Below are 21,198 nucleotides of genomic sequence, written 5' to 3' on the forward strand. Positions count from 1 at the left end.
TAAACATTACATAAAACTATATCACTAACATAAGGAGTAAAGTTGTAAGATAGAGTGAGTATTTTTTCTTACGACATAATGATCAATACTCGATTTTAGATGTTTTAAAATTGGTGTATAAAAATAAGCAATTACATTATTTAAACACACTATAGTATTTTATCACACTATGTTGGTAAATTGTATGGAATTTCATAATTCCTTTATTATGTTAGTTTTTAACACATTCGAGTCTACGCTCGAGCCAGACTCGAGCGCCATTGTTTAAACCCCCGGCCGGCGCTCGAGCGTGACTCGAGCACAGCTTTGCCGATTGATATACGGAGTTGCTCGAGTGATATTCGAGTGCCGTCTGCTGCATTAGAAAGCCAGCTTAGATGGTTAGTTCAGAAAAATTCCACTAGGCGCTACTACGTCATACCCGCTTGAGGCTTTTGTTTATCCACTGACGTGGCCTGGCGCGTCGTCAGTCTGTATACGACAACAATAATTTTTTTAGCATTTGAAATTTTTTTGGCAATTAAAATTATTTGTAAATATGTATATAGTAAATGCCTTTAAAAAAATTGAAATTACTTGTTTTATTTATTCAAAAGTTAGTTTTCAAGTAACACAAGATATGCGGGAGTTTTTATTTTTCTTCAAAAAAGATAACTTTTGAAATTAAAAAAAAATTAATTACATTTTATAGGAATACAGTTTTGCATATCAATTTAAAGAGGAAAGATAGAACTTTCAATAAAATATAATATCATATACATAATATTTAACAGTTTTCTAAAAAAAAAATCTGAAAACCAATGAATTTATGCAGACCAGGCTATAAAAACAGCAAATAGCAAGCCAGACTCCAATGTGTTAATTTAACTAAAATATGTACATTAACAGTTAAAATATACAAAAATTAGATAGTCATATTTTTACTTAGAAAAAGTCGCCTTCTTTCTAAAACGTACAACAATACTCCCAAATTAACATGTTAAAGGGTGAAAATATGGTTGTATTAACTTTATGGTGGAGGTTTAACTCTCTAATGTGGTTTACAGAGGAGCCCAGCTTCCAGCAGCAACATTACAGGCCTAATTACTACATGGAGAAAGGTACTAACACATTGAATTAATCCTAACCATTTTAATTTTGTGTTGGTTATTATTCCATACAACTATTTGGTTATTTTATGTTCGTATTCTGTGTTAAAATAAACCTTCATTATCTTTATTTCATCTTAATTGACGTATTGATTTTTATATTGTTTTAAGTACTAGTTCGATAATTGAAAATGCATTCTCAAAATAAAACTAATTTTAAATACATTAATCAATTTAATATAATTTTAAATAAATGTCTATTGTAGTGATTGGATAATTTCAAAACCTTTACTAAAAAAAGGAACTTTGAATCAGATCAACTTATTCTAGTGCCCAAGTATTTAGGGAGTTGTTTTAGACAAGAGGCTAACGTGGAATCCTCTCATGGAAATTATATCCAAAGCAACAAAATCTCTGGTGTTTATAAAAGGATATTTATATATAAATGAGGATTAAATCCCAAGATGATATATTGGGTCTATGAAGTCATAATAAAACCAATGGTCTCTTATGCAGCTCTTGTGTGGTGGCCTACAATAGAATAAAGCCTAGCAGCTAAGAGGCTGCAGAGTCTTCAAAGGCTGGCATATGTAACTATTACCAGAGCATTGAGATCCTGTTCAACTGTAACTAGGATACTCTCCTCTGGGACAGGAAGTGAATGGCAGCTGTATTCAGTGCAGTGAAGCTCCTGGGTAAGAAGGTGATGAAGCTTCAGAACTTCCTGTTGTGGCATGACAATAATAAGGGAATTTTGCTGAATGATAAGTAATGTGTCTGAGTGCATAATCCTAAAATTGTTCCCTTTGATAAACCATACAATGTTCCCATAAATGTAGAGATAAATGAAATACATAGGAGGTATACTCTACTAAAGTTAGGACCTGCTCTCGAGGGTAGGGTTTTGCATATATGGGTCAGGAGCATACTGATTCCTTAGGAAAACACCACGGCATTCCTAACAGAAGTCATTACAATTGAAACGTGTGCAAAAAGCCTTGTCTAGAATGGACCTAAATGTGCAGAATACCTAATACTGTGAGTCTGCGTTAATGGTGCTAGGTGTCTACTCTTATGACTCGGCAGTAGTGTAGGAATGCAGGAATCCTCTAATGAACTGGCGAAGAGGAACAAAGTTGTCCTTGGCTGGGTGTTAGGTTACATCATAGTATTCCTGGGAATGAAACCGTGCACACCCTGGTCAAAATAGGTTCTGAAAGCCTTTTGGTAAGGCCAGAGCCTTAACTGGTAAGGCCAACAGTAAAGCACTGGTAAATGTCTGCGAAAAAAGCTCAGATCCGAGATATGAAGAAAGGTCTCAGGATTCAGACAACCAAAAGGTTTCTCTCCTTGTGTTAATGGATGGACTAGGCTCCAGATTTAGGCAAGGAGGATGGATATATGACTAGTACTTGGAATGATAACGTAACATTGTTCTCTTCAAAGACATCTGATGAAGGTGGGTTAAAGCCTGACTGATGGATACAGAGTTTGTGGAGAACCGGAAGAATCAGCATATCACATATGGCTGTACTGCCCTGTTGTTTGTCAAACCAGTAAAAAGTTCCAAAGGGTATATATCTTGAATCCAAAGAATTTTAGAGAACAGGACTCACAAATCTAATTAGTTTTATAAGAAGTCTCAGATTTGAGGGATAAATACAAGTAATTGAGATGCAAAGGTCCTTTTAGGACTAAGTACAGGAGGTCCTAAACTCTTATCTTAGATTAAAAAAGCCATTTTCAAAGACATCCGATTTTAATATTCAGAAATTTACCAAGTGTCCTGAGATCTGCTGGAGATAATTCTGTATAAAATAAATGCTAATAACAGATATTAGTGTATTATGATTAAGAACGGTATGAAATGACATTTTGCTAATCTACTTGAAAGAAGTGAAATATTTAAGGTAGCAAATACTATTTTAAATTATCTTTACAAATTGCAAAGTTAATGTGTAATCCAATTAATGACTATTGCTAATTGTTATGTGTTGTTGTAGAAGTAGCACCACCTCGTCCGCCCCTCCCTGGTGGAGAGATGCCGCCCCCACGACCTCCCCCACCAGCTGAGACTGATGATGAGGATGACATGTTTATGCATGCTCCACTTCCAAACCAGCCAATCATGGTGAGTAGGGTAGCGTATTTATTAAAAAGTAGATTAATTATATATGAGAGGTCGCTTTGGATAAAACATTGCTAGGTCTTAATTTCAATAGAACCTTTTTGTGAAATGACATATTATATTATGATTAATATATTATAGTTATAAATCCAATGTGATGGGTCAATTCCAACGAGAAAGGTGACTTTGATCCGTGTTATTTTATTTTTTATTGTGAATTCGATCTGCATTATTTGTATTGAGATAATTTCATTTTGATGTTTATGTTTGGATTCCTTTTAACACACCCCAATGATCAAACATGATTTCATTCAAACCCAAACTAATTGGAACTCAATATTACCATCTATTGGTAATCTACAATTCCATCTGATGTGTAGATTAATACTTCAATCTTTGATACAGTCATACTAATACGATACTTTGTTCAATTATAATATCTCTAGTACTCTTTAAATTAAAAACTGAACCATCTTTGTATAATTATTACATTTAAACAAATCTTAAGTATTTTGAATTGATGAACGAGACAAGTGAAATCATGTTGTTAATTCAATATCAATAAGAATCAAACGATTCAAAATCAATAATAAGTAGCTTATCCCTAAAAAATAAGTGGCCTAGCAGATAAATAAGTTCAGTATGTTTGTGATTAATTTTAATACCAAACAAAAGAGGTTTTCATTACTGAGTCATACTACAGGTGAGTAATAAGTAAGTGGTTCAACAGAACATTATTACATGTGTGATGAAAATCCAGCATGTATCTAATCTGTTTTAGCTCTAGGATCTCTAGGTAATCACATTAAAACCTTGATTTTATTTCACCATTTTATAATGGTGTAAAAGTAAAAAATCTTTAGTGTTATAGAAGAATTGGACAATAATACTTTTTTAATGATTAATTTTTAATTATATCAATAATTCTATATTTTCATGGAAGGGTTCTGGGAACCCAAAAATTTAATATGAACAGTTTTTTTATAACTTTGACCTACTTGGAAGAGTATATATGTTGGTGTGTGTGTGTGTGTGTGTGTTTTTGTGTGTGTGCGCGCATGTGTGCGTGCTTTTTACTAATGTATTATATTATGCAATTACTGTTCTTAAAAAATATGTAAATACAGATTTTGAAGTTAGGTTAAGAATTGTTTGGGAGGGTTCTAGTAGAATTACTAAAAATATAAGAAATATTTTATAATTCTGTTAATTTTAGTTCTGTACTCTTCTTATCATCTGAATCTTAAGTAAACTATTCACCATATCTAAAAACCGTGTTTCTATTAATCAATTTCCCCCTAAAAATCTTATAGATATTCATCTAGTCCTCTCTTGACTGGATTATATAAATTACATAACTATTCTAATATATTTTTTCCTTGCCACCTCCAGATGGCAGCTCATGGACTGCACCAAGAGGTGCGCCAGTGGTCCAGCAAGGACAATGACATCATCGCCGCTGCCAAGAAGATGGCACTGCTGATGGGCCGACTGTCACAGCTCGTCAGGGGAGAGGGAGGCACCAAACGTGATCTCATAGCTTGTGCCAAAGCCATCGCTGAAGCTTCTGAAGAAGTCACCAGACTAGCTAAAGAGTTGGCTAGGGAGTGTACAGACAAACGAATGCGCACCGTAAGTTATTTATAGCAACTATCAACTATGTGGCTTCACTCTAGCTGTAAACATAAAATATACTGAGTAATATGATTGTACAAATAATGGATAGTAAAAATAATTTGTTGCAAGTGTGTCAGAGGATCTATACAATTGGCACCCAGTTGAAAATCTTGTCAACTGTGAAAGCTATTTTGAATAACTAATGTACAGTTAACTTATTATAGAGCTTGTTGCAAGTGTGTGAGAAGATCCCTACACTTGGCACCCAGCTGAAAATTATTTCAACTGTGAAAGCTATTTTAAATAACTAATGTATAGTTAACTTATTACAGAGCTTGTTGCAAGTGTGTGAGAGGATTCCTACAATTGGCACCCAGCTGAAAATCTTGTCAACTGTGAAAGCTATTTTAAATAACTAATGTATAGTTAACTTATTACAGAGCTTGTTGCAAGTGTGTGAGAGGATCCCTACAATTGGCACCCAGCTGAAAATTATTTCAACTGTGAAAGCTATTTTAAATAACTAATGTATAGTTAACTTATTACAGAGCTTGTTGCAAGTGTGTGAGAGGATCCCTACAATTGGCACCCAGCTGAAAATCTTGTCAACTGTGAAAGCTATTTTAAATAACTAATGTATAGTTAACTTATTACAGAGCTTGTTGCAAGTGTGTGAGAGGATTCCTACAATTGGCACCCAGCTGAAAATCTTGTCAACTGTGAAAGCTATTTTAAATAACTAATGTATAGTTAACTTATTACAGAGCTTGTTGCAAGTGTGTGAGAGGATTCCTACAATTGGCACCCAGCTGAAAATCTTGTCAACTGTGAAAGCTATTTTAAATAACTAATGTATAGTTAACTTATTACAGAGCTTGTTGCAAGTGTGTGAGAGGATCCCTACAATTGGCACCCAGCTAATAATCTTGTCAACTGTGAAAGCTATTTTAAATAACTAATGTATAGTTAACTTATTACAGAGCTTGTTGCAAGTGTGTGAGAGGATCCCTACAATTGGCACCCAGCTAATAATCTTGTCAACTGTGAAAAGCTATTTTAAATAACTAATGTATAGTTAACTTATTACAGAGCTTGTTGCAAGTGTGTGAGAGGATTCCTACAATTGGCACCCAGCTGAAAATCTTGTTCAACTGTGAAAGCTATTTTAAATAACTAATGTATAGTTAACTTATTACAGAGCTTGTTGCAAGTGTGTGAGAAGGATCCCTACAATTGGCACCCAGCTGAAAATTATGTCAACTGTGAAAGCTATTTTAAATAACTAATGTATAGTTAACTTATTACAGAGCTTGTTGCAAGTGTGTGAGAAGGATCCCTACAATTGGCACCCAGCTGAAAATTATTTCAACTGTGAAAGCTATTTTAAATAACTAATGTATAGTTAACTTATTACAGAGCTTGTTGCAAGTGTGCGAGAGGATTCCTACAATTGGCACCCAGCTGAAAATCTTGTCAACTGTGAAAGCTATTTTAAATAACTAATGTATAGTTAACTTATTACAGAGCTTGTTGCAAGTGTGTGAGAGGATTCCTACAATTGGCACCCAGCTGAATAATCTTGTCAACTGTGAAAGCTATTTTAAATAACTAATGTATAGTTAACTTATTACAGAGCTTGTTGCAAGTGTGTGAGAGGATCCCTACAATTGGCACCCAGCTAATAATCTTGTCAACTGTGAAAGCTATTTTAAATAACTAATGTATAGTTAACTTATTACAGAGCTTGTTGCAAGTGTGTGAGAGGATCCCTACAATTGGCACCCAGCTGAAAATCATTTCAACTGTGAAAGCTATTTTAAATAACTAATGTATAGTTAACTTATTACAGAGCTTGTTGCAAGTGTGTGAGAGGATTCCTACAATTGGCACCCAGCTAATAATCTTGTCAACTGTGAAAGCTATTTTAAATAACTAATGTATAGTTAACTTATTACAGAGCTTGTTGCAAGTGTGTGAGAGGATCCCTACAATTGGCACCCAGCTGAAAATCATTTCAACTGTGAAAGCTATTTTAAATAACTAATGTATAGTTAACTTATTACAGAGCTTGTTGCAAGTGTGTGACCTGAAAATCATTTCAACTGTGAAAGCTATTTTAAATAACTAATGTATAGTTAACTTATTACAGAGCTTGTTGCAAGTGTGTGAGAGGATTCCTACGATTGGCACCCAGCTGAAAATCTTGTCAACTGTGAAAGCTACCATGCTCGGTGCTCAAGGTTAGTTCTCCTCCAGAGTTGTTAAATCTCATTAAAAAATTCATGTTATATAAAATTATTGCTTTTTTAATATATTATTAATTTTATATTTTTTTGTTGATGGTGATATAAATTGATACACCTCGAGTTCCATACACTTACTTACTAAGAATTAAGAATTATTTACTGTTCCAATATATCTTTGTACATCTTATGCAACTGGTTTTAAGCTACCTGACGTGTCAGGTATCATATTCATTTATTCAGGTATTTGTTTTAGTTGTATCATATTAAATATGTTTGTATAGACTGCGCTATAGGGAATTTTCCTGAAAAGACATTATTCCATATAGAATTATTTTGAGTATAATAGAAAATTGTATATATTAAAACGTAACTAAATGATATATGTACATATTATACAAGACAATCGTATACTCTTAATAATTTTCCAGCAATATTTCAAATCACTGGTTGACATTTCTTCCATAGCAACTTTATGACTTTATAACTTGAACCTCCGTAAATGCTTTTTCATTTTGGAATTCAATTATCGCATAGTTCACTTACTGACTACAAAGTGTAACCTACTTTACAACTCTTCGCTTATGCTATGTTGTTTGCTCAGAGTAGGTTCTGTATTGGTTCCTCACATTAACAGTATATTGTGGTGAGCTGGTGGAGATGAGAATTTATATCACGATTTTTTAATTAATTTTAGTTAGTCTATATGAGAAAAATTGTACTTTTGTAAACATATATATTTGAGAGGTTTGTCTTTGACAAAGGCTGTATAAAAAGAGTGTATATTCAAGAAATATTCTGATAAAAAAGTTGATTTTGGAAAAGTTTCTCAGAATTAAAAGCTGTTGCCACTGCAAAAATTGTCACATTATCAAAATGTTGCTTATTCATGTCATAATTCAGTCTCAGAAAAAAATGTATAGAGTTAGGGACTGAAGGAATCTTGTACATACTTTTTTTAACAGGTGTACTCAGGTGATTAAGGCAAAAGAGAGAACCAGTCTAGACACAAGGTTAGCGTGGTTAGGTACATTGTGAACAATTTGTATTTTGTGAGAAAATGTTTCAATAACTAAATTTTTTTAAATATACAAACCAACTTGAACTTAACAAGCTAAAACAGACCATACAGTAATTTTTGAAAGATTATACTATAAATACTTGTAGGAAAAAGAAAATCCATAAAAATATATTAATAGAATCTCATGACGACTTCTATTTTTGTTTTTGAACAAGTGTTAAAATGTCTTGTGAGGAGTTGTCACATTGTGTTAATGATGAATCATACATTATTTCTCTCCATGTCTTAAAACAGAGGATAGTCTAGTAAATGATGGTTTTCAATGCCTATCAAAAAAGGAGTGTTTTTACACTAGAGAAGTCAAAGAAGTTCAGCACTATGAAGTTGGGTTTTCTATAAAGGACTGCTTGATAATATATCAACTGCATCACAAAACTTGTGAATATTACAAAAAATGTACCGGTACATGTTTATTGCCATTAACCCTTTGAGTGCCAAGCACTTTTGAGAGGATTGTGCTATCAGTGCTGAGTATTTATGACAGGTCACCTCTGTGTCCAGCACTCTTTTGGTGTTTGTGTAGTGTTTAGCAAATAATGTATCACTTTTAATAAAAATAATGAAGTAACTTTTCTTTTATTATGTAGGAGAGAAAGTAGGCTATAACTTGTAATATTTATTTGAATGATAAAACTTGTAAAAAATATTTACTACAAACAAAAATTTAATTTTTTATAACTTTGGAATAAAAAATTATAATTTTATGATTTTAATTTATTTGTATGCACACTTTATATTGTTCCTTGTGTACATAGGAACAAACATACCAAATTTCCAATATTTAAGTATCTGTATTACTGAGTTTTGGTATTTTTATAAACAGGTTTTGATTTTTTTTTGTATTTGTTTAGTTTTGCACAAAATAATTCACAATTGTTTCAACAATAAACTGAATAGGATGAAATTTGTTTTATTGTGTTGGGGGAAAGGAGTATATGATATAATATTTATTTGGATGATAAATCTTTTGAAATTAACAATAATAAAAAAAACATTTTAATTTTTTAAACTTAATATGTTTACATGCAACTTTTGTATTGTTCTGTATGTAAGTAGGAACAAGTATAACTTACCAAGTTTAAAAAAGTAAGTATCTGTAGAACTGAATATGACTTCTTATATCGTCGTCATCGTCGTCATCGTCAGACGTTTCCGTTCTCACGGGTCGTCGTACACAGCCTCCTCCACTTTAGTCTATCGTTCCAGGTCTCCTCTTCATCCACCTGTATTTTCTGTAGTCCCCTTCTCTCTATGTCTTTCCACAATTGGTCCTCCCATCTTCCTCTCGGTCTTCCTCTTGGTCTTCTTCCTCCTTCCTCCTTCTCCAGTGCTATTCTAGGCATTCTATTTATCTCCCATCCTCTTTCACATGCCCCATCCACTGTAATTCTTCTTCCTTCCATTGTCTCTTGCAGTGAAACTACCTTCAATCTTTCTCTAGTTATTTCGTTCCTTATTCTATCTCTTCTTGTAGTCTTCTCTATCCCTCTTAAAAATCTCATTTCTGCAGCTTGCAATCTGCTTAAATCATTTTTAGTCCATGTCCACGTCTCTGCTCCATATAATAAAATTGGTTGGAAATAAGATTTATACATCAATACTTTTGATTCTTTCCCAATGTTCCAACTCCACACAATCTTCTTTACCATATTGAAAAACTTTCCACTCTTCCATATTCTGTTTCCTATCTCTTCTCTTATTGTGCCCCTATCTGTTATGATACTTCCTAAATAACAGAATTCCTTCACCTTTTCAAGTCTTTTTCCTTCAACTAACACGTCTTTGTTATTTCCATCCCTTCTCTCTACTTTCATTACTTTACATTTTTGTATGTTCATCTCTAAACCATATTTCTTCGCCACTTTTGCCCATTTGTTTAACTCCTCGTTCTAACTCTTCTTCCCTATTTTCCCATATCATTATGTCATCCGCATATGCTATTGTCTTAAGTTTCTTCTGCTCCTCTGTTTCCTTGTACTTCTAGAATAATTTCATCCATTATAATATTGAAAAGGAAAGGTGACAATATGCTTCCCTGCCTTACTCCTCTCTCTGTTTTAAAAGTATCTGTTATATTTTTCTTCAATTCTTACCCTGTTTTTACATATGCCGTACAGGTTCTTTATTCTTTCTACTATTCCCTCACGCAATCCTCTCTTTCTCATACTCTCCCATATCCTTTCTCTCAGTACCTTATCATATGCCTTCTGTAGGTCTATAAACGCTACCATTGTATCTTTTCCGTATTCCCACCTCTTTTCTAACACTTGTCTCATCACAAAAATAGCATCCACCGTTGACCTACCTTTCCTAAAACCACATTGCTCCTCTCTTCCTGTTTCTTCCAGTACTGGTCTAATTTTCTGCAAACAGTATTTTTTCATAAATTTTTTTGTGTATGGCACAACAAAGTTATTCCCCTGTAATTCTCGCATTTTTGCTTATTGCCTTTCTTAAAAATCGGCACTATTATTCCCATTTTCCAGTCTTCTGGTATCTTCTTTTCCTTCCAAATCCACTCTCATCACTCTGTACAACCATTGAATTCCCAATGGGCCCGCCGCCTTTTATCATCTCAGCCGTCAGCTCGTCTATTCCCGCAGATTTCCCCTCTTTCATCTCTTTAACCGCTTTTTCCAATTCGCACATACTAAAATCCTCTTCATCTTCTGTCTCCTCTGTCATATCTCTTCTTTCCTCTTCATTTTCTGTTCCTTCCAGTAGTTCCTTAAAATACTCTTTCCACGTCTTCAAAACCTCTTTCTCCTCCCATTTGATTTCCCCTGAAACATCCACCACCTTAGTCAACATTTCTTTAGGTTTTCGTCTTGTTCCTTAATCACCCCATAAAAAATCTTCTTATTTCCTTTGAAGTTTTGATTTCAGTTTTTCTTCAAAATCCTTCCATGTCCTCTCCTTTGCCTCCTTCATCATCTTTGCTGATGCCCTTGCAAGTCTCTTCCATTTATCCCTCTTTTCATTTGACCTATCCTTAAACCATTCTCGCCAAGCTCTATTTTTGTTTTTAACTACTTCAGCAATTCCTTTCATTCCACCAAGGGGACTCTTTATCCCTTCTTTTACCTGAAGTTCGTCCACATGTTTCTTCTTCTGCAGCTTTGACTATAGCATTCTTGAAATTTGTCCATTCCTCCTCTCCTGTTTTGACCTCCCCCTTGGGTATCGTTCCTCTAATGTTATTTACAAACTCCTCTCTAACTTTCGTATCTTTTAACTTCCATGTCTTGATTCTTGTTAGTCTTTTGCATGTATCCTTTCCAAACCTCATTCTTTGAAAATCAGCTACCACCAGCCTGTGATCTCCTCCCATACTTTCACTGGGTATAAACTTTTACATCTGCCATGTATGGCTGCAGGCATTTCCTCACTAATATATAATCTATTAAACTTTGGCTGTTCACCATTCCAATTGTATCTTGTGTATTTGTGGCTATCCCTTTTCTTGTTCCAGGTGTTCCCTATCACTATATCATTCCTTAAACAAAAATCCAGTAAATTTTTCCTCCTTCTAAATTCCTTGTTCCTACTCCATAACATCCCATTACCTCTTCATATCCTTGTCTAAACTTACCCACTTGTGCGTTAAAATCCCCAATTATTATTGTTCTCTCTTCTTTTACTTGTCTTTCCAGATCCTCTTCAAAACTCTCTCTTCTCATCGTCCGTGCATCCTGTTTGTGGTGCGTATACCTGTATTATGTCCATTATCTCCCCCCCTCCATTCTGACCGTAACCTTAATAATTCTTTCACTTACCACATCCACTTTCATCACTCTGCTTGTCATCTTTTTGTCCATGACTATAGCTACTCCATTTCTTCTTCCAATTTCTCCTCCAGACCACCAAATCCTGTATCCTGTCCCACTTCTCTACTTCCACTACCTTTCCACTTTGTTTCACTGATTCCCATTATGTTTATTCTTCTTCTCTTCATCATCTCTACTACCTCTTCTAACTTGTTCCTAAGCGTCACAACATTTATTGTACCAAATCTTAACCTTAAACAATTGCCGGGTCGTTGCCGTAAATTTCCATCCTTTCCGAGGCTGTTCTTATTTTTGAAAGCAAGTTTTATCCACTACCGGCTTGCTAGACCTGACGTAGCTTCACCAGAGCCCCGTTAGCCGTCTCTTTGAGCCGTTGCCCGTCCCTCACGACGAGGACGAGGGGTTGGACTTAGAGGGACTTTCTTATATATTAGTGCAAAATATTGAAAATCTGCACTCATATGAAAGTTGTCTCATTTGGTAAATAGCTTTTACCAGCTGTAACAAATCAAGTCAAGATAGGTCATCTATGTTTATTTGATTTATTATGTATAAAATGAGACCAAGTACAATGCCATATGTCAACGTTTAGTAACAGAATAATAAATATTTGAAAAGCCGATTTAGTCGCCCCTCTGCACTTTTAGGAAAACCCGTGGGCTCTTGCTAGTCAAAGTGTTAACAGAAAATGTGTTTGCTCTACCGTAATTAAAACATTACAATTATACCACAATCTTCCAGAAAAGTGTGGTGGTCAAGTTACTTCACTAACTTTTACAGTAAGAAAATTGTATGCAAGTCTGGCTGTTGTAAAAAATTTCACATTTACAAAAAACTTGTTAAGAAATGTGTGAGTGTATTTAATGTTACAAGATTATAAGTAGTACACCAAATATTAAAACCATACGAGTATGAGATTTTAAAACAGCCCTTCTATCACATAGAGTTTAATGCTATTGAGTTAACCCTTCCCACGCGGAATTTATCTTTCAATTTTGACTCATACACATAATTAACGTAATTAAACGCGTAATTAACTTTAAAATTGTTTTTACATTTTACCAACTCTAATTTTTTCTTTTAGTTAGTGGTGGCTATTAAGGAATAAAAAATAATACAGTATCACAAAATAATCAGAACCCTATATTTTTTAACAAATTTTCAAATTTTACAAAAAATCATCAAGATTCGCCATTGCATAGAACAATATAGGCCTATAACGACACAACAAATAAAGTAATAACAAAAGATAATATAATGCTAATTACAACAGGAACACGAACAGTAAATAAGGAAATATGGCTAAACAGCGTTAAACACTCAAATATGCCGTGCTGGGATATATCCGTTTACCGCATAATGGTTCGCCGCAGACTGGGGCTAAATCACGCCACGAGGGACAAAGCCACGCCCTCCCACCACTGCGACGCGCCAATGAGGTTCAAACTGTAACATCTGCTTTTTGGAACAACTATTCAACACTCCCTTGAACTCTAGCAAATTCCACGGCAACTACAATTTATTAAATAACACAAAATAGACTTTGAAGGATATATCCGTTTACCGCGTTTCGGACAAAAATTAGACCTAACGGATATATCCGTTTGCCGCATGGGAAGGGTTAAAACAATTTGCTATGTACTAACTAGTTTAAAAACCCTTCTGAGGATTCTCATCTCTGTCACAGCTCCAACTACATTTGTAAAACCAAATGATGCTTTTAGTAATTTAGTGGTGTCAAATTGTTACTCAATTCCAAACTGTGATATATACATACGTATTGTTGACACACATGAACACCATCGTTAGTTAGATCAATGTTAATAAGTATTGTGTATTGTCTGCTTATACTGACTGTACATACATTGCTGTATATAACACTGCTTATTTCTAACAGAGACTCTGCCCCGCTACGAGATGGCTGAACTTCAAGGGGGTAACAAACATTCATTGGGCATGGTGTGCTGCATGCTACATTCAAACTAGATAATGTTGCAAGTGTCTTGTTTTGCACTGAAATTGTGTGTGTTTGAATATTTTTTCTCCTTGAGACCAACAAATTAGCCTGAATTTAAATTAAATTTACATTTTTTTATGATGTTAAATGACTAACATTACATTATTATGTGGTTGGTAGATTTTAGAATTTTTAGTATACTTATTAGTCTTCTCTGTATAAGAAATGTCTGCATTTGGATAATGGATTATAGTACGAGGAGACAAAAAGAAACTGTTAAATAATTTATTGATACAACAGTTTGTGTTTGTGATCTTTTTCTCTAACTCTTTTCTTACTTGTGTGTAGTGTTGTGGGACACTGTCAGCATGATGTTTTTAATGGATAAATGCCAAGTAAAAGTTAATGCCTGATAGGGGCAATGTAAAATAAATACATTATTTAGGGGTAATGTTAATCTTTGTAAGTTCATCTTATTGTAGATTCTCAGTATTTTTTTCTAAAGTCTTGATCACAGACAAATTATGAGTACTACTTAAATGAAGTTAATTTGATCATTTTTCAGATTTTTGCCATATTTTTATTTGATAGTGTACAGTTTTATTAAATTTTTGTAAAGTTTTTGGCTGGCTAATTATATAAAAATTATTTCTACAATGTATTATGTTTTACCTCTCTGAGGGGATAATGACATCAGGAATATACTGACTAACCTCTTAAATGTATCAGTATTACATGGCAATTGGAGGGTATGCACATGCTGGAGTGCGGATGATCACAAACTCACTAGCAGCCGATGCAGGAGGTGCACAGATGTGTTGTGTCTCTTTTATTATTTGTTAGCATTCAAAATAGGAGAAGTAATGGTGAAAACTAGTTGTTTTTATAGATAATACAGCTGCCTACTAAATGTTTTGTTACATGTTTCAAAATGTCAGTTTGTTTTGTGATGTTGGGGATGAGTTTGATTTCATATTGCCACTCTTTAGTAAATCAGTAGGCTATCCAATTATGAAATACACATTTTCTCTAATAATAAACCGATACAACAAAGTATTGAAGGACCTGACCGAACGTTGTTGCCCATTTACCTTTTGAGCCCATAATCCATAGGCTATTTCCTTGTATCAAGAGGAACGTGTGAACGAAGTTTAAAGTCTTTTAGACCTTTCTATGAAGAGTTATTGCAAACATGTAATAAAACAATTTTAAGAAGTAACTGTCACATCTTTAAGATCTGTCTTTACTGACAGCCATCTTGATTTTAGCCCTATAAGAGTAATGTTAAACTACAAACACTTTTACAATCTTATTTTTAGTCGCAATATTATGATAACATGTCTCGTTTTAAAGATATGATCAATACGAATTCAAATGCTTTTATTTTATACGTTTAGGTAATCTCAATATTTTTATTAGTTATTCAGAAAGTAAGTCACTGACTCTTTTGTACTTCATTGTTGAAATACTAATAAAATATACACTTTACGAGAAAAACTAAAAAGGTTTTGGGTGAGTATTAATAATATTTTTAAAACTAGACATATTTTATAATTCTACAGCTAATAAGGGTCAAAAAGTGTTTGAAGTTCTTATCGGATAAAACTGAAAGCTGTTTCATTACAGCCAGTGCTCAATAAACTATACCAAACTTCTAAGCTGTCTAAATTGATGACGTGTGTGGACTATACATATATGCCAACACTTCCCGCATCACTTAGAACTATGTAAACAATCGAGGAGCAACTCTCCCTACTTGCAGCCTGATAACTAGTTCTTATATAGGTAACACGTACTAGGCTCCATGGTCAGGGGCATACTGTATTCAGTGTGAGTTAAAAGTAGGATACACTCTAGTTTTTGATGGATAAAGATGGAGGGATGAAACAATTACGTTGAAGCAATAAAATGGCTAAAACTTACTAAAAACTTTTTTTATTAAATGTTCAAACTGCTGTCCCAGGACATTTTTACAAAGTCAAAGCCTGTTGTAGAAGCTTGAAACGGCATGTTGTAGGGGGACTTTTTGAATTTCTGCTATTATTCTGTTCGTAAGGTCATTAATGCACTGGGGTTTCGTTTTATAGACGTTATTTTTGATGTGACCCCAAACAAAGTAGTCAAGAGGAGATGGATCTGGCGATCTTGGTAACCACTCGATACTTCCTATTCTGCCTATCCAGTGATTTGGGAAAATATTATTTAAATACTCACGGACATGCAGGCCATAGTGTGGAGGTGCTTCATCCTGCTGTAATAGTGCTTCGTTACAGTTGTTGGTTGCTACTTCGATAGCTGGATAAACCTGATTTGGTAACAACTCCTGGTATACCTCAGCATTAAGGTTTCCATCAATAAAAAAGGGTCCAACAAACTGATCCCTCACAATGCCAAGTCAAACGTTTAATTTTTCAGGGTGCTTGTTATGTTGCTCTCTCATCAAATGACATCAGCTCAATAACAGAAAAGACACTTAAGAGATTTTTTGTAATTAAGAATTATCATTACCAGAAAAAGGGTGGATTGAATTTGAGTTTTGTTTTGGTAGTTCTGAAAAAAATAAAAAGTATTAAGTTTATTTTATTGTATCTATATCGGGGATATACATACATATATATATATATATATATATATATATATATATATATATATATATATATATATATATATATTTTCAAATATACTGAGTTGACTTTTAAATCTGGTTTAATTTATAGTTTAGGTTCTACTGCATGCTTCTTTACTGCATCATATAATTTACATTGAGAAAACTTGTGCATCGGTCACTTAACTACTTTGTTAAATGCCTGACTAATAGCTGTAGAAATGTTAATGCATATGATATAGATCGGAATGGCGATTTCCTAATTTGACTTGTGATATTTAGTAAGCTTGTAATTGTTTATGCTCATGGATGTAATTTGTTTGTTTGTTTTGCATTACTTTCTCAAGGTCTTATGATTGGTGCGAGTAAGTTGTCTTATTGCGTCTTATAATACTGTCTCTGTGTCATTTGTTCTTTGAGTAGTCGAGTAGTTTTTTGTATGAAGTGTTTTGTGTAGCAATAGTTATCAGTTTATTTTTATCTTCATTACTAGATTCTGCTATTTTAAGCGTTTGTCAACAATCAAAAACCGTATTTATCATTTAATCTGTAACATCATTGAGTTAGGTGAAAGATTAGTTTTTTAACTTGGTGAATAAATAAATATTGGTCATTTTCTAATTTTACCTTAGATAAATGTGTAGTAGTGGTCTTTGTTGTTTATTCTATGGTAAATATGAGTGCTTACCTTTGTACACATTAATAGTAGAAGATTAATATATTTTGTATAATTAACACTTTAAGACAGTTAATGCATTGTTTGAAATCACATACATATCGTAATAAAACGTTATATGCTCTTTTTCAATACACAGGTTTCTCTTATTGGGTTTTCTTGTAAAATTAAGATAAAAACCTAATAATATACCAATAATTTAATTTTTTATTCATTTAAAACATATTAAAATATGACTAGATTTTGTTACATTTAAACATATTAACAGTAAAATACTATTTCTACAAATTAATTCCATGTTGGAAACAATAAAATAAATGACTATTTTACAGAAATATATAAAAACTTCTAGAGTTATGCAACAATTTTTCATTTAGTGGTTTTGTTGAAAAGTGTTTTACACTGCTTGTTTGCAGGTATTTTTCCTGAATAATGATTTGCACCAATATCATAGTTGTGTAATAAATTTATTGTGACATTATTTTGTTGTTCAAAATATAAAATTATTGTAAATAAATATATTTTACAAAATAAGTAGTTTGGATTTTTTGTATATTTTATATATTATATATATATATATATATATATATATATATATATATATATTCTGGAGTGGATTTATTCTGGATAACCTTATCTTATTTGTAAGTTAAGTGAAATTTACCAAAACCTTTTGAATCTATATAAAATAATTTTTTTGTAAATACAATATTTAGATATAAATTATAGGTATGTTTTTAAAATGGCATAACAAATGTAAAAAATAAAATGCGTTTTAAAGTTTTATGTCAAATGTTTTTGCTGAAAATTTTTTAAAAAGAAAACCAATTCAAATCGTATGTTAAAAAATGAAAACTGATCAAATATACTGCACTGCTTAGCAGTTTTGGTTCAGTACACATTAGAAACCGGATAACTTTCAGAAATAAAAATTATTGCCATGTTAAGTGGTACAAGTGGGTGAAATTATGAAATAAAAAGTATTAAAACACTGCATGCTTATTCCAATGTCAGACATAGTTTAGGTGGCTATGCTGATGTACAGCTGATTAATAAATAGTTAATTATTCCACTTTTACCACTCTCAACTATTGCAACTACCATTTAGGTTTTTTTTTTGTAGATTTTAAAATATAAATTTTAACAATCGTGATTGAATTAAAATTGCAGTAACAGGATAGCGAAAAGCAATTAAATGTCGAATTGTAAGACTGACAAACAGACATGAAACCGGTAAGAGTTGACAAATAATCAAAGATTTTAATCATGAACAACAAAAATTATTTTTGTATATTTATGTTAAACAATATGCTTGATTTTGTGAATCAGAGAACTCTGTGGTTTGCATTCGTTTGATATTTCCAAATTGACTTTGTGTAATTTATATTTTTGAAAAATCCAAAATATTTGTTATTAAAAAGCTTTCTTTACAGATAAATTAGGAATCACGTGATATGTAAACCTGCCAAACCTTATTTATATTTTGAAAAGTAGTTGAGATAGTTTTAAGACCTTTATATCGTGAGAAAAGTTCAGTACAGTATCAAGGAAAGATTCTGATACTGAAGTACAATATGAACTTTACAGAAAACATACATTTGGTATTGTTATTATTACTATGATGTAAATAATCTATAGAATAAAATGAAGCAGAAATAAAGCAATAATATAACATTCACAATGGTTCATGTAAATGATATTGTTATATTTGGAAAATGATAATATGTGTTGATGTTGATTTTGATGGATTTTGCACCCAGGTACAGAAGAAGACCAAGAGGCCACTGACATGCTGGTCGGCAACGCACAAAATCTAATGCAGTCAGTGAAGGAAACTGTGCGAGCTGCAGAGTCAGCTTCCATCAAGATACGCACGGATGCCGGTATTCGTCTGCGCTGGGTGCGCAAGCAGCCGTGGTATCACTACTAAGTAAGTTCAGTGTAAGTGTAAGTGTATTCACTGATATACATATACAAAACTACCACTATAGGATTGTAATATAAAGAAAATTAGTTTGGTACAAAAGAATACAACAGAATTCATCAGTTTGGTACATTAGACTTTATGTTAGTGCAAGGTGAGTTTTGTGCACTGATATGAATTATATACAACAGGAATTATATTTTATTGTACTTGCATAACCACAAAAATTACAAATATTCAGTGCATTAGTTAACCCTTCGTACGCGTTAAGCGGTATATATCGCCGATCGTATTTTCCCCGTAACGCGTTAAGCGGTATAATTCGCGGTATCTCTTAACAACGTATTATAAACATTTCAGTTCCACAAATTGCCGTCAGAATGTGCATGAGTGCTTCTTTTGTCTTCCATTGTGATATTGGTGGAGCGTGGTGACACATCAAAACAGCTGTCGTCAGTCACAAAATCTGGTTTTTGTTGACCGTGACCGCCTGCGCGCGCACTCGGCCTGCCGTCTCTACGCTCGGAGCGGGTAAACTCGCTCGTGAAAACAACAGCTGAACATGCATTGTTTGTTTAGTAACCTAACAGTGGACTCACTTTATGAAAAAAAGGGAAAAAGGAACAGCTAGGTGCGTCGTGTGTTTGAAGAGAGGACTGAGGAAAGAAACCATTTATCTTTGCAAGACATGCGATGCCAAGCCTGCTGTCCATCCGGAAGTCTACCACAGTCAAGCTCAATTCTAACTGTGCAATTTTCTAACTGTTTTGTGCCTTCTAATTTAATTTTTAACAGTGTACCAAATCCAAATTATTTGGTTTTAAACTAATATGTACCAAGTCTTAAAAAATTTAATTACAAAAATTGAAATTACTTGAAGACTTTTATTATGTATTTATGTAAATAATTTTTTAACATAACATGTGTTTTTATATATTATTTAACCAATATGTTCAATAAAAAAATAAACTTTAGAAAAAATAAAAAATTTAAAAAAAATTAATTAAGCGTAACAGTAGCTTTTTCTACTGATTATTTAGCGTACCAAGGGTTAAGTTTTAGATTTAAAAAATGTTTTCATAAAGTTTTCAAAATTTTACAGAAAACGTTTCTAGCGTAGTATGTAACGTTTCTAACGTTTTCATAATCAATTATATAGTGCCTTCAATGTAAGCCATTACATGAATGGTGCATCTGCTTTAAATAACTTGTGTTCTTATCACAATTCCATATCTGGCTTTAACAATATATGGCATACCCGTTGCCACATTAAGCCATATATGACAGGTTTTACAACACTGCACAGAGGGATATAAATTTTGCTGTCTCACAAAACACCTCCACTTTATTTATGCACTGTATAAATGTAGAGAATGATATTTTTTTGGTCTCAAAAGTTTCTATTAAAGAATCTTAATAAAACCTGGAAGCATCTATAAAATATTTTAAAGTGTGTGCTGATTTTTGTAGGTTTTACAGGGTCCCTTTGTGAATTTCATAATTCATCTTATATGTCTGTTATACATAACTTTTCTTGTTAAGAATCAGAGAATAAAATTACATAATTTTGAAGTAAAAATAAAAATATCTATATGTTTTACAGGATATATAGTATGTAGTATTTTACATGTGAAAAATATGTTACATAAAATTATCCGCATTATAATAAAGTATAAGATGTTCAAAATTCAGAAATAGCAACATTGTAGTAAATGTAATTGTGAACACAAAAATGTAGTGTTATGGGGTTCAGAAATAAAAATGGAAATAATTATTATGTTTACAGAGAAAAGAGAGAAGAAGCAAATTTGTACCCATTTTCAGTTGCAAAGCAACACAGTTAACCATAATAAAATTTACTCTTATGCAAAATGATGTCTTTTTCTATCTTTTAATGAAGTTAATTTATGAAAATAGTGTATAAGCCAGTTTTTTAATTCAAAATAACAAAGAAGAAAATAAGATACAACACTTTTACTTCAGTCGTATTAGATTCCATTAGAATGTCACAAATATCACTTGGTCTACATGGATCACCCATTCTGTAGTATTATATAATCAACAGTGTATGATTAAACTCCTCAATTTGAA

The 21,198-nt window shown here is 32.8% G+C and overlaps 1 protein-coding gene across 11 annotated transcripts in view; it reads left to right on the top strand.

Moving 5' to 3' along the window:
- LOC124357593 (vinculin) overlaps nt 1-21,198 on the top strand; it is a 64,097-nt gene that overhangs the window by 36,846 nt on the left and 6,053 nt on the right. For 4 of the 11 annotated variants that reach the window (XM_046809518.1, XM_046809560.1, XM_046809568.1 and 1 more), the window contains 6 exons: nt 1,047-1,100; nt 3,092-3,219; nt 4,609-4,848; nt 6,983-7,073; nt 13,843-13,881; nt 18,944-19,113. In XM_046809518.1, coding sequence (XP_046665474.1) covers nt 1,047-1,100; nt 3,092-3,219; nt 4,609-4,848; nt 6,983-7,073; nt 13,843-13,881; nt 18,944-19,113 — 722 coding nt within the window. Of the gene's footprint in view, nt 1-1,046; nt 1,101-3,091; nt 3,220-4,608; nt 4,849-5,381; nt 5,484-6,249; nt 6,352-6,982; nt 7,074-13,842; nt 13,882-18,943; nt 19,125-21,198 lie in introns of those variants that run through there. The other 7 variants (XM_046809552.1, XM_046809578.1, XM_046809526.1 and 4 more) reach the window with 6 other exon arrangements.

This window comes from Homalodisca vitripennis, chromosome 1 (genome assembly GCF_021130785.1).
Source record: "Homalodisca vitripennis isolate AUS2020 chromosome 1, UT_GWSS_2.1, whole genome shotgun sequence".
NCBI classification, from domain to species: domain Eukaryota; kingdom Metazoa; phylum Arthropoda; class Insecta; order Hemiptera; family Cicadellidae; genus Homalodisca; species Homalodisca vitripennis.